The sequence below is a fragment of the Triturus cristatus genome, chromosome 7, assembly GCF_964204655.1.
Source record: "Triturus cristatus chromosome 7, aTriCri1.1, whole genome shotgun sequence".
Lineage (NCBI taxonomy): Eukaryota > Metazoa > Chordata > Amphibia > Caudata > Salamandridae > Triturus > Triturus cristatus.
This window is the reverse complement of record NC_140590.1, coordinates 308,994,609-309,006,940: the sequence shown is the minus strand read 5'-3', so window position 1 is coordinate 309,006,940 and position 12,332 is coordinate 308,994,609. Positions and strand designations below refer to the sequence as shown.

The following is a 12,332-nucleotide window of genomic DNA, read 5'->3' as shown; positions in this document are numbered from 1 at the left end:
CATCCTGATTGAAGCCCAGTAATTAAGGGCACGAGCTTGATGGTGGTATTGATTAGATGCAGATATTTTCTAGTAGATATTATTGTTATCAGGTTTTTCAGTCAACATTTTGATGATTTTTAGGTCTCGCCTGACCCAGCGCATGAGCTGGTCTGGCGAGACATTTTGTGAGGGCTCCAAAAAGTGCTACCAAGCCAGCCTAGAGCTACAGTGCATGTGCACTGTGCCGCGCGCCACGCTTGACCGAGGTTACTTTCACTTTCACGGCCGCTTTGATGTTTGATCGCGATCACTTTCGCATCCGCACGGCCGCTTGGCATAGCCAATAGGTCTCGCTTTTGGGACCTTATAAGCATTTTGTTATGCAACTGTTGCATGGCTAAACACTTATAAGGTCCCAAAGGCGAGACCTATTGGCTATGCCAATGCTTGTTATTGGTAAGCCCCTCGTTTTCATTGTATAGTGAAAATGTTAATGTTCTGTCCATTTAAAACCTGAGTGTTCGGACTGAAATAAATTTCCTGCTGTAAGGCCAAATTGCAGTCCCTTCTTTTATTGTTTCCTAAGCTACTCCAGAAAGAGACCGATAATATACAAATCAGCCTAGTCCTGATCCAGTGGGCATAGACCGGCGCAAACTGCCGGGACAGATCTGTTCTGGAAAGTTACACGAGCAAAGCCAGACTACATCCAGCCTAGCTGGGCCTCTTCAGTGAGGAACAGCTGGGGTCCTTTGGCAGAGTAAGCAAAGGTCTCCCATACGGCATCCAGGGGACTGGAATACAGCCCGAGTAATTCGTGGTCATGGAGATTAATTCAAGCATTCCACCCATCACTTCTTGCTTTTTAAGTAGGACTTCTTTGACTGAATTTTTGTTTCAGAAAGTGAGGCGCAGATAGGGTATATTGCTTTTAACGTACAGACTTAGGAAGTTGGATGTTTAAAATTCTCTGTCCACAAGCATCAAATCAAAACTAATTTGGACATTCACAGACCCGCACCTTAGAGAGCTTGCTTTGACTTCATAGAGAAGATGAACACATGGGTCATGGAAAGGAGGTAGAACCTCACAACACAGGGTCACCTGAACTGATCATACACATTATAAATCAAGCTCTCTGCATTTCTGAAGTCAATATAATTTTCTTGAACACTTGTTTATTCTTCATTTTCATACAGAATTTCACTAGTCCCTTATAGTTTCCTTTATGTTCCACCAAGGTTAGAAATGTATGTATTTGACCAGAACCTGTCTTTTGCATCACTGGCAGCCACAGTCTCTGCTACTTGCTTCTCTTTATTGAGACCACTTATGAAAGTACTCTATCTACCCCCAGTCCCCAGTCTCCACTTCCAAGATAGTGGTTTTACAGCTCGGTTAGATTATGGTGACTCCTTGTATCTGGGATTTTCAGTTTATCTGCTACAGATTGTTCAGAACTCTACCAGCAGTCCGACTTCGCACAGCTAAAGGATCTTCACTGGCTGCCCACTGGTATCAGATCATCTTTAAAGTTCTTTGCGTGATTTTCAGGGCGCATTCACAAAAGGTTCCATTTATATTTTTTTTAAATCATCTTGCCCTACATTTCCTGTTGCCCACTGAGATCCTCAGGTGCTCAACAACTCTGCACACCTTCTGTTCTCAGCTTTTGGATACATGTCCTTTGTTTTTAGGTCGAGCGTATAGTGGCAGCGCGCAGGTGCTGCTCGCTCTGCGAGGCATGTAGTAATGGAGTATGGAGTGGAAGCTCTGTTGAAGTTCCGCCCACTCTCTGCCCATGTTTTTAATTGGCTTGTGTCATTGTCTTTTGTAAATGCTGCCTTCTGATTGAGTACGAGGCTTGTTAGTCCCTCCTTATTATGGCCATGTCGTCAGTTTTACCCTCCCATGGCTACTGGCCCTTTACTTCGAGTGTTACACAGTACTGCAAGTGTTATTTAGACTGTGAGCACTACTTTGTCCATACCTTCTCCCCCCCTCCCGTTTCTGTGACGCAATGTAATAGGTCTCGCGTAAATGCGAGTCCTATTGCATTGCAAATGCTTGTTCTTATTTGGCTCCCAGCATTAAAGCAACCTGCCTTTAAAAATGCATAATTCAGCGTACGTGCTAAAGTTTAGGAAGAGACTTAAAACCAGGTTATTCACCTTCTGCTAGTTCCTTCATCTTTTTATTCCACTTTTATCTTTTTGTCTTCTCAACAGCAGCATCAGCTAGATAAATCTGTCATCCATTCAGAAGCATTATTTTTTAAGGGAGTCACAATCGCGCTCTGCTTTTAAACTCTTCTGGGAAGCTCCTTGTTTATTCAGTGAACACTGCTCCCAATTTCTGAGGCTTTAACATTTAATGGTTTCCTTTGCTGCATCGTACTTAATCCAATGTACCATTAAGCACATATATTTTCCCATTTTAAATATTTAGGGCCCGATTAGGATGGCAGGCGGTCTGGGAAATGGGACCATCCGACTAGATGTCGGTGGTCCCGCAACCGGTATCACGAAGCGGCTGCCTACAAGGCGGTTACAATGTTTATCTTTTGTACTGCGGCGTGTGCTACGGGCTGCAGCACACGCCGCAGTACAAAATATACACTATGTACATATCCCTGCACTATGTGGCAGGCACCATGCGGTGCCTGCCACATGGTGCAGAGATATGTCAGGGTCACCATAGGTGCCCCCCAGGGCTCATATCAGAGGGCCAGGGGTGAAGGAGGGCTGGCTATGGGCCCCCAATGTCCCTTTCTGCCTCCCTTTAATTGGCAGCTAAACCGCCACGAAACGGCTGGCGGAAACTGACATTGTAGTACCTACGGCGGTACCTGAGCAGGCACTGCTACCATTGTAGGCATTACACTCCCTGTTGGATCCGTGGCGGTCGGTCTCTTAGACCACCAACCATCTGACCGCCATCAGAATGAGGTGGTCGGTAATGCAGGGTCTGATAACGGTAGGACCGCCTCCGACGGGCTTACGGTGGCGGTCCCACCGCCATCGTAATGAGGCCCTCAGTTCTCTTCCTTTTGCTAATTTGCTCCAAGTTTAGCCAGTTGACAGTATGTACAAAATATAAGGGGCCAGATGTATGATGCATTTTGGCGTGCGCAAACGGATCTTAGACCCGTTTGCGCACGCTAAAATGCATGGGCTCATCTACAAACAGTATTTTAAATAAATTGCGACTCGCAAAATACTGTTTTGCGACTCGGTATTAGGAAGGGGCGTTCCCTTCCTAATAGCAACCTCAAAGCTATGTACAAATGTTTTGCGACCGCAATTGCGGTCGCATAACACTCGCAAATTGCCACATACTTCAAGTAGGTGGAAATGCATTTGCAGATGGGAAGAGGACCTTTTCCCCTTTGCAAATGCATACAATATTACTTTTAAGGTCAGGCAATGGTCCACTGCCTGCCTTTAAAAAATCAAACGAAAATGTTTCATTTTTTTTTAATATGCATCCCGTTTTCCTTTAAGGAAAACGGGCTGCATTTAAGAAAGAAGAAACAAAAACTGCTTTATTTAAAAGCAGTCCCAGACATGGTGGTCTGCTGAGCCCAGCAGGCCACCATCCCTGGTAGGGCATGTCATTCCCAATGAGCTCGCAAATTGCGAGAGGCTCATATATTCATTAGCCTGGCAATTTGCGACCCTATTGGGAATCGCAACAGTGTTAAACACACTGTTGTACATTCCAAATTGCGAGTTGCAATTTGCGACTTGCAATTGAGCGCAAATTGCGAGTCGCAATTTGGAATGGTCATACACCTGGTCCTTGATTTTGTTCACATATTTTATTTCCAATTCTATTACAATGCATTCAAAGACCTTCCCACCTTTGCTGGAGTTTATAGCCTCACTCAGTTGCAGTCAAGTGAATGCATTATAATTAGTTCCAGCTTTAGAAATACCCAATTATGGACTATTGTTGTGGAGCACCCATTTAGAAAAGAAAGAGTTTATTTCTAATGATCACCTGGGATCGCCTGCGATCTCCTTAATGAATTATATCAGCTCACCTGCAAAGTATGACAGAAAAACAAATCTAGGGACAGCTCGATCACCACGAGCCAGGGACTTGGGAGCGGTGGGCATTTCTGTTGGTGTATAGACTGCTGGTAGTAATGATAGTATCGGGCATGTCATCACTTATTTCCTATTGAATGGGGGCCATCTTGGACCCTTGAAGGTCTTCAGGGTGAGCGAGGAATTAAATACCTACCAGAAGCAATTTTGCAAATCATGGACAGATTTAGGAAAGCTCCTTTGCTGCGGTTAATTATTTACTGTTGAATCAGATTGCCCGCAGTAGCAAATAGGGGCAGGTAGGGGGCAACAGTTTTAGATGGGAGGGAGTTCATGCTGCCAGCCCCCTGCCTCTCACTCTGCAGTTGGCCACAGCCCCCGCTGTCAGCTGCCACACATATGCAGCACAGTGTCAGACAATCATAGTCACTGCTACTGGTGAAGCTAAACTGCATTTAACATGGGTTACTTTCTATAATATGTAGATAGGGAGAAGAGGGACACTAGTCCCAGCCAATGCTGAAGTCTCTAGCCTCACACCCTCAACCCCACAAAAGTCTCACAGCTGTTGAGATACCGGACTTTTCTGCATATGTGAAAACCACGGGGAGTCTCCGGACACGGGTGCCTGTGGTAGAATCAAATGTACAACGACAAAATGCTCGACAATTTGCTACAGACTACTTTGTTTACCAAATAGAAATGGAGAAAAATTACACATTTATGAAATGCCATGGGCTGATCCTAAATGTGGACAATTATATAAGTAATGGCTGAATGGGGTTCTCCCAAACAAGATAATGGCTGAAGTGGGCTGACTCAAATCCCTTTTCTGTGCGTTTCCCATTGTGTAGGATTGTCATGATGAAATTAGATCTGCATGTCTGAGTCTGTAGCCAGACTAAAATGAAATCATCCAAAGCATTTACTGATAATCACAAGTCTTTATTTGCACTCAGTCAGATTGCCTTGCAGGATTGTCAGTTTTCAGAGGAAGATATGATTCTCAGCTTGTGACTTTCATTCTGTCTGGCTGGTCTCCAGCTTGGATACTTTCACAAAGTCTTTCCTTGTTGAACCAACTCTCCTTTTAAGTTGCACCCTGTCCGTGTTTCCAAATAAAAGTTGTTTTATCCAGCTGCAGCGTGGTTACAAGTCACCCTGTCCTGGATATGATATGTAGGTATTAGAGCACTTTTGTTTTCATGTATTATTCCAAAATAAAGTTGGATTTCCAAGCTGCCCGCTACGTGAAAGGCCGGATTGGAGGATGCATTGTGTATGGGTGTCTGAGAGCATGATGGAGCAGAGAAATTTGACACATTCAGGTTTTGCTCAAGACCACATCTGACCCTTTTATGATTTCCTGCCATCAGAAATCTCCCTAAGAATTCCAGTTCAAATCTCACTCATTGGGTGAGAGACTCACACACTCAAGATGTGACCTCATAACTGGCTACTCTGAATGGTAGCAGCGTTAATGGCAGTTCCTTCGAAGCACCCATTTCCTGTGATAATATACATTGTCCCCAAGTCCTAAAACTCCTAGAACATAATATATCTTAATAAGGCCAAATATAATAGGGCCAAATATAAAAAAATAAGATTTGGAAAAATGACTATTATGAATGTTTAAAACAAGACGGAGAGTGTTGTCAAGGGGGAAATGGTGGATTTGTGACACGGTCGGGTATGGCCACTAACATTAAGGCCAAATTAGAGATAGCAGAGGTCAAAACCTACCGACTCCTCCAAAATAATCTGTTTTTTTTATGCACTGATTTCAATTTGTACCAAGAATAGGATGCACATTACTGATTTCTTTCTGGCTAATTTTAGGCTTCATCAATCCCTTAAGGATAGTGTCACAGCATATGCCAAATCCTAAAATATTTGTCTAGGTTTAACAATTATGTGAAAAGGTAAATAGCTGTAATCTGTAAACCCTCTATGCTTCTAAATTATCCAACATTTTTTGTGATTAGTTTTTTTATAGAGTATTTGGAAACCACCAAAGATAACTTCAGGTTGCTGACAAGATGAATGTATTTGATACATACTGAAGCCCATTTCTATTTTAAGAACATCTGCTGGTGCCACTTTCAGCAGCTGAGAGCCAGCCAGCGTCAAGCTGACTTGGTTTCTCCAACTGACTTGTCTGTCGGCCATAAGCAACTCGGTTCCGCAATGAATAGGCACCATGGCCAACCTGCAATTCATTTGATTTGGCACCACCTCGACATATTGAGCTTCAGTGACAAAATAAAGTGCAAGGAAATGCTCTAGACACACCAACAATAATAAAGCAGATCTCACTCAAAGTTGTGGGCCAAAAATCACGGGATGTTTTTAGTGGGACCTCCGAGTTCAATTACAAGCCAACAGAAACAAACTAGGACAGAGTGGAGAGTAATTTGTAATAATCGGAAGGCAATGCCTGAAAAGCTGCACTGTGGCCCTTTTTTGGTTGGGCAGGGGTTTACTTCTTTTGATTGCATGCCCTCAGGAAGTGATTGCCAGATTATGGAAGGTTTCACTCCAAGCGAACTGCCGTCCTTGGAGTCACTGATACATATAGGAACAAAGTGTTAAGTTCCATCCTGGGTATGACATATTAGTGGGGTGAACCCGGCAGCACATTTTAGCTTTCTGAAATGGTCAGCACAGCTCCACTTCGCCTTTGGTCAAAGAATGCAGCCTTTATGGCAGTCCTTCTGCATGCCCAATGCAAGCCGTTAAGACCAGGGCAACCCTGATGTATTGGAGTAGGCCGGCGACATAGTTAAGGTTTAGTTCACAAGTGTTGGGAGGATCTTTTCGGTTTTCTAATGATGTAATTCTTTTCAATCACTATTACCAGATACTAAATTAATACTGCAGCTTGTAGCAGGGGAGAATTCTATGCAGTATTCTCAGTTGGGCTAATATAGATCAGGGGTGTAAAATTACTTGTAGCCCAACTTTTTCAAAACAAATTCCTTCAGATCTAGGTCTTGGCCCGAGGGAAGCGATAGAGTGTACATTTTTTCTGGTACATTCTTAGTCCTCATGAGCTGCTTTTGCTGCAATGAGGCAGGGATGTTTGGATTTGATCCTCCCTTTGATCACTTGAAAGACTGTTTTCTCCCTGCCTACCAGATTATGAATTTGACCTCAATGTAAATGCGAGGTTCTTACAACATTTTAAATAAAGATTAAATAGGACAGGTGTTTTCAAACATTAGTCACCCGTTGTCCAGAGTAAAATATCACTTTTACCACTCTGCTCTTCCTGCGAAAAAATATTCCAGATTATATATTGAGGTGATTAGCGGAGGAGTTCCTTTGCCCCTACATGCTTCAATTCGACCGAGACAGCGGGCCAAATATAACCAGCAGGCCACAATCTGGGAAGCAGCCCAAGGCTTGGGACCACAGAAATGTTGCACTCACTACTGGCCCTCCCACCACGACCATGAACGTAGACTCCAGGAATCATGACCGCAATCCACATTAACCACGGGGAAGAGCCAAGCTCCTTCGAGATACTGTGTAAACAATAGTCGGTGACTTAGCTGCCCTCTTGGAGCTCTCCAGCTGCCGCTCACATGAAACCCTCTACACACATCTGAACCCACTGTAAACTGGCTGCCCGTCAGTCATGCCAACGGAATGCTTTTTCAGACCACACTCTTCCCCAGCTCAAAGTGATCAGCTTTCTGTGTGGGTTCAATACAGCTCAGTTCACTGCACAGAAATTCCCAGAAAGGAGAGCAATAATGTGCAAGTGGGACGTCATCACCAAACAGACCGAGCTCAACAGAACCCACTTTTATGAACCACATTTCCCCAGGTCTTGCTGGACCAGAGATTCTATACTCAGACTAACTTCCTTTTACTGTTTCCGCCATTAGTTAACAGCTAAACGCTGCAGTAAATAGATTGTTATTGATCTAAGGAGCCAATGGATTGATTTTGTGGATTCTAGAAGCCCCGGGCTCCTCTGGTGGCCATTTTGGCATTCCTTGCTTCTCTACCTGTTTTCTGGATCTTCGCTCCATCCTGAGCCTCCTTAAACAAAAACTTTGCACCGCTGTTATTTTATGTTAGATTTATAGTGCACCAACACTGACACCTAGGCGCCTTCAGTGACACACTGACTGCAGCGTCATCACATCTCAGGGTGAGGCACGATCATGATTGGCCTGTACCAGTTATCAGTTCCGGCAATCTCAGCTCCTTGGCAAGAAATGGAAACATCGCTTTGCACCAAGGCTTCCTTTAGCAGGCACCTCCATCTTTTTGATCCTCATCCCTCCCCACTTCCTGCGGCTGGTTCTTGAAAACATTCCTAAGTACGGTAGGCACAGGCATGTCCTCTAAGTCTGCTCCTGAGGGAATTGAGCCTGAGTGGACGTTTGCCACCATTGTTCGCTTGCACAGGTATTGTAGAGAGACCACTTTGTGGATGAGGGGTTTGGTGAGTATCAAGGGGACTGGGTGGTCCTTTCCATCAATGTAACATAGATTAGAGTCCGACTCCCCCACCGATGTCAGGTGCATGTAGTGATCTACCAGTTTAACCACACACGGAAAGGTCGGAGGTCGTTCGGCACCAGGTACAGTTTCCAAATAAAAGAACTGCCCCTCCTGCTTGACCCTCAAATTAGTGATCCCTGCCGTCGTCCGCACACTGAGAGTAAAGAGGTGGTGGTGGTCTGAAGAGTCTCGGATGAGGAAAACCCCTACAGGCTGGTCGGACAGGAGCTTCTTGGCCTCTGTGCCAGACAGTGTGCTCCAGTAGAATCCGCTGGCTTCCAGCTTCTGCAGGGCCATCTCCACACCACCAAAGTCTCCACAGAAGGGCTTGTAGTGGTAGGACAGCTCGGGAGAGGTCATGGCCATGAAACTTGAAGGAAGGATGTAAAGGCAGCGGTAAGAGCAGCACCAGCCGAGCGTTACCATCGTTGTTCCTCGTGCTGCTTTGCCCAGACTGGGGCCAGTCCAGCTGCAAGTCCTTTGTCAAAAAAATGAGCGCTGACCAGCATTCATCAGGGTTTCACTGTTTCCAAGCGCTGCAGAAAGAGAAACACAAATGCACACAGATTACCAGCTATTTACTAGCAAATTCCAGTCAACACAGACATTATCCTGTTCAAAGCTATACATGGCACAGGTCCCAAGTACATATCCTCTAGGATTCACAGATAATCCCCACAGCGCACCCTAAGATCTATGCATATGAATCTATTGGCCGGTCCCTAGATTCAGATGCAAACGGACAGGAGGGTCGCGTTTCTCAATACAGGGACCCCAATTCTGGAACTCTCTGCCCACCACTATGAGACAAGAAACTGACCACATGCGTTTTATGAAAAAGCCGAAAACACGGACATGGACTTTGTCAACCGGTGACTTTGGAACCCAGCGCCAAGAGACCTGATGGTGTACGTGCGCTTTAGAAATCTTCTACAAATATAACATAACATTACCCAGAAGATAAAGTACCAATAGCAATGAGAAGTTACTGGCTGTGAAGGACATCGGGCTTTCATTTCGCCTTGCTCTATATACACCCACATTCTATGATGGATATTCATGGATGAATGTAGATTTGTGACGCATATGAATGTCCATGAATTGTCATGCTTGCTAGAAGGTTGTGTAAATTTCTATCAGCTAGGGCTCTCACAAATGTTGTAGAGTGTGTGGGGTGCATGAGTTGAATTGGGCCTGCTGCTGAGGTTCCTGCTTATCTAATTACTTGTAAAAATATGCACCTTTTGTAGAGTCAAAGTTGCACAATGAAGGATTTGGGAGGCTGCCTTTTCCTGCCTCCACTTCTTTTATGTCTATCACGGGCACTCAGACGATGCATGGGGATTGGTTCAGGGAACACCCAGACTCCAGACAAAAGACTATAATGTAGAAAGTAAAATGGCGCTTTAGTGGTGGCCTCAATGAGCTGCTTTCATTTTATCCAGAATGTAAACTTTGCTCGTAGATGGCGTTTCCCTTGGGAAGCCTACCAGGAACAGTAATGGCGCAAAATCCTCCATCTTGATTATCCCCACAACCAAACGACAAGGGTAGTCTTAAAAACAGAACTTTTAAAATAAACTTTCAATGAATCTAAATGTGTGATACATATACAGTATCTGGCCAGACTCTATCCAGAGGCACGACTCTTCGTCCACCCGGTCCTCCTGCTGTTCTTTCCTGCTATCTTAATTATTCATTAATTGTTGATTTGATTCTTGCACATAAAAAAGTTATTATTTGAAGACAATCTCCTGTAGCTCCCTCTAATGCATTTTCAACCTTCCGACAATTCTTCTTCTTCCTGGCTTCCTATTGATACTTTAGTGTGTGTTCATGCCCTGCATGCCAGATGCTCTGAAGCCACCAGCAGATTATATTTTATTTAAGTCTTTTTTATTATCAAGTGCTCAACCAGCAGTACAGTATTCTAATAGCAGTTCATCATACCACCAATCATTTGGCTGAAAAGTGAATTTGAGTGCAATAACCCCCAATGTAGGGTGACCAGATTTTCAGAATGAAAAACCAGGACGGGCACAGACATTGAAATAGGACTAAATGTCCAATTAGGTCTCAGGCTTCTTATATATTCTTTAAACAAAAAAAAATGATTTTCACATTACCTCCCCCCCATTCTGTGAAGAGCTCTCGGGAGCGGCTGCTGGTGGGCCTTGCCCTATGGCATAGGTCTTCAAACTGTGGGGCGCGCCCCCCTGGGGGGCGCAGCATCCCTCCAGAGGGGGGCGCGCACTTCACCTTCTATTGTTGCTGTCAGGCGCCAGTCCTGTAACTTAGCCCGGGCCGCTGCAGCTCCAGCTGCTGGGGGCTCGGCTGAGAGTGTCTGGAGTCACAGGTCTTTAAAGGCCAGAGGCGCAACGATTTCGGAGGTGGTGGGGTGTGGAAGGGGACTAATTTTTCCAGCAATAGGAAGAGTGGAGATGCAGGGGCTCTGAGAAGGGGTGAAAAACACAAAGCCTCTTTAACGAGTAAATGGCAGCTCCAAAACTGTGTGTGTTTGCCCGGGAAGCTGTCTCAGCCGGGGCTGACACACACTACGGGTGGGTTTGGGGGCCAGGGGGGGTGAGGGCGCTGAAGCCCTTTGAGTCCTATGGTCGTTGCGCACCTGATGTGAAGGCAATTGTATCGACAGGTCTTAGTCAGAAGCCCAGTGGTCGAAGTGGGCGGGAGTGGAAGGGCACAGCGTGCCCCTCCTGCTTCAATTCCTAGGATTCTGTTCGCCTACTTTTTTATTCTGAAAATGCGTCCCAGGACAAAAAATCACCATCGCCTTTAAATAAAGGTCAGCCTTTCCTGGCGTTCGAGGACAGCCGGCAGAGAAGTAACAGGACTCTGTCTTTTCCTTCTTGCTCAGAGAAAAAAAATACAGTGTCCACTTCTGCTCTGCCGCTTCAGCTGCCCCCCCCCCCCACACTCTTTCATTCTTCCCTCTCTTTCTGTCGAGCAGTTCTTCTCTTACTGAAAACGTGACTTCAAGATTGGGTTCTAACAACTCTCTTTCCTCTCCTTTCTTTTACTTGCTCCCCTGTGGAATGGATCCAAAAAATAAAATCATTTTTGCTGGAAATGTATTTTAATTCCAAAGTGCAGCATCTGGAATAAAAGGTTAAAAATATGAAAAATAACTAAATAAAGTAAGACAGAGTGGTAGCAAACTGGCCAGATTGATTTTATTCACACCTAAGCACATTAGCGCCACTTTTACAGAGTTTGCCGGTGAAGCGCTATTTTTGTTTTCTTGTCTTTGTTTTCCCTGGGCTTGCAACTAGTGCACCAATCCTGGATGTACTGCAAAGTGTGGATTGGAAAACAAAATGTGTACTCCGGCTCTGCGTCCAGGGATGTGGCCTTTTTACCATACAGCTTACGTTTTGTAAGGATATAAGCAATGGACATTGAAATGGGTCCATTCAGGGCCCTGTAGTCTTGTCTTTAACTTTTGAGGGTAAAGAACTCACTGATTTCTGAATAGTGAGTGTAAAAGCGTTAAGGTAACCATGTTGTTCCTGCTTAAATTTCACATGGCTTGCTAAATTTTGCATTCCCTATGAGTGTTTGCTTTTTCAGGATGTTGTTACTTTTTTTGTAGGCCGTATATTGCTCTTGTCTATTGCGTCATTTAAATTGAGCCTCATCCAGGTGTTTATAGTTGGCAGCAATTGGGTTGTAGTTGAAGGCAGTGTGAGTTTTTCTCAGTGGGGCAGTATGGTGTTCAGTGGGGGAGAGGATGTGGCACTATGGCCAGAGCTGCTGAATTTG

At 44.8% G+C, this 12,332-nt stretch overlaps 1 protein-coding gene across 1 annotated transcript in view; it reads right to left on the bottom strand.

Moving 5' to 3' along the window:
• Positions 1-4,963: 4,963 nt before the first annotated feature.
• LOC146809529 (suppressor of cytokine signaling 3-like) overlaps positions 4,964-12,332 on the bottom strand; it is a 106,620-nt gene continuing 99,251 nt past the window's right edge. The window contains exon 2 of the mRNA XM_085616358.1: positions 4,964-9,088. Within this exon, the coding sequence (XP_085472484.1) occupies positions 8,295-8,978 (684 nt within the window). The 5' untranslated portion in view covers positions 8,979-9,088 and the 3' untranslated portion in view covers positions 4,964-8,294. The remainder of the gene's footprint in view (positions 9,089-12,332) is intronic.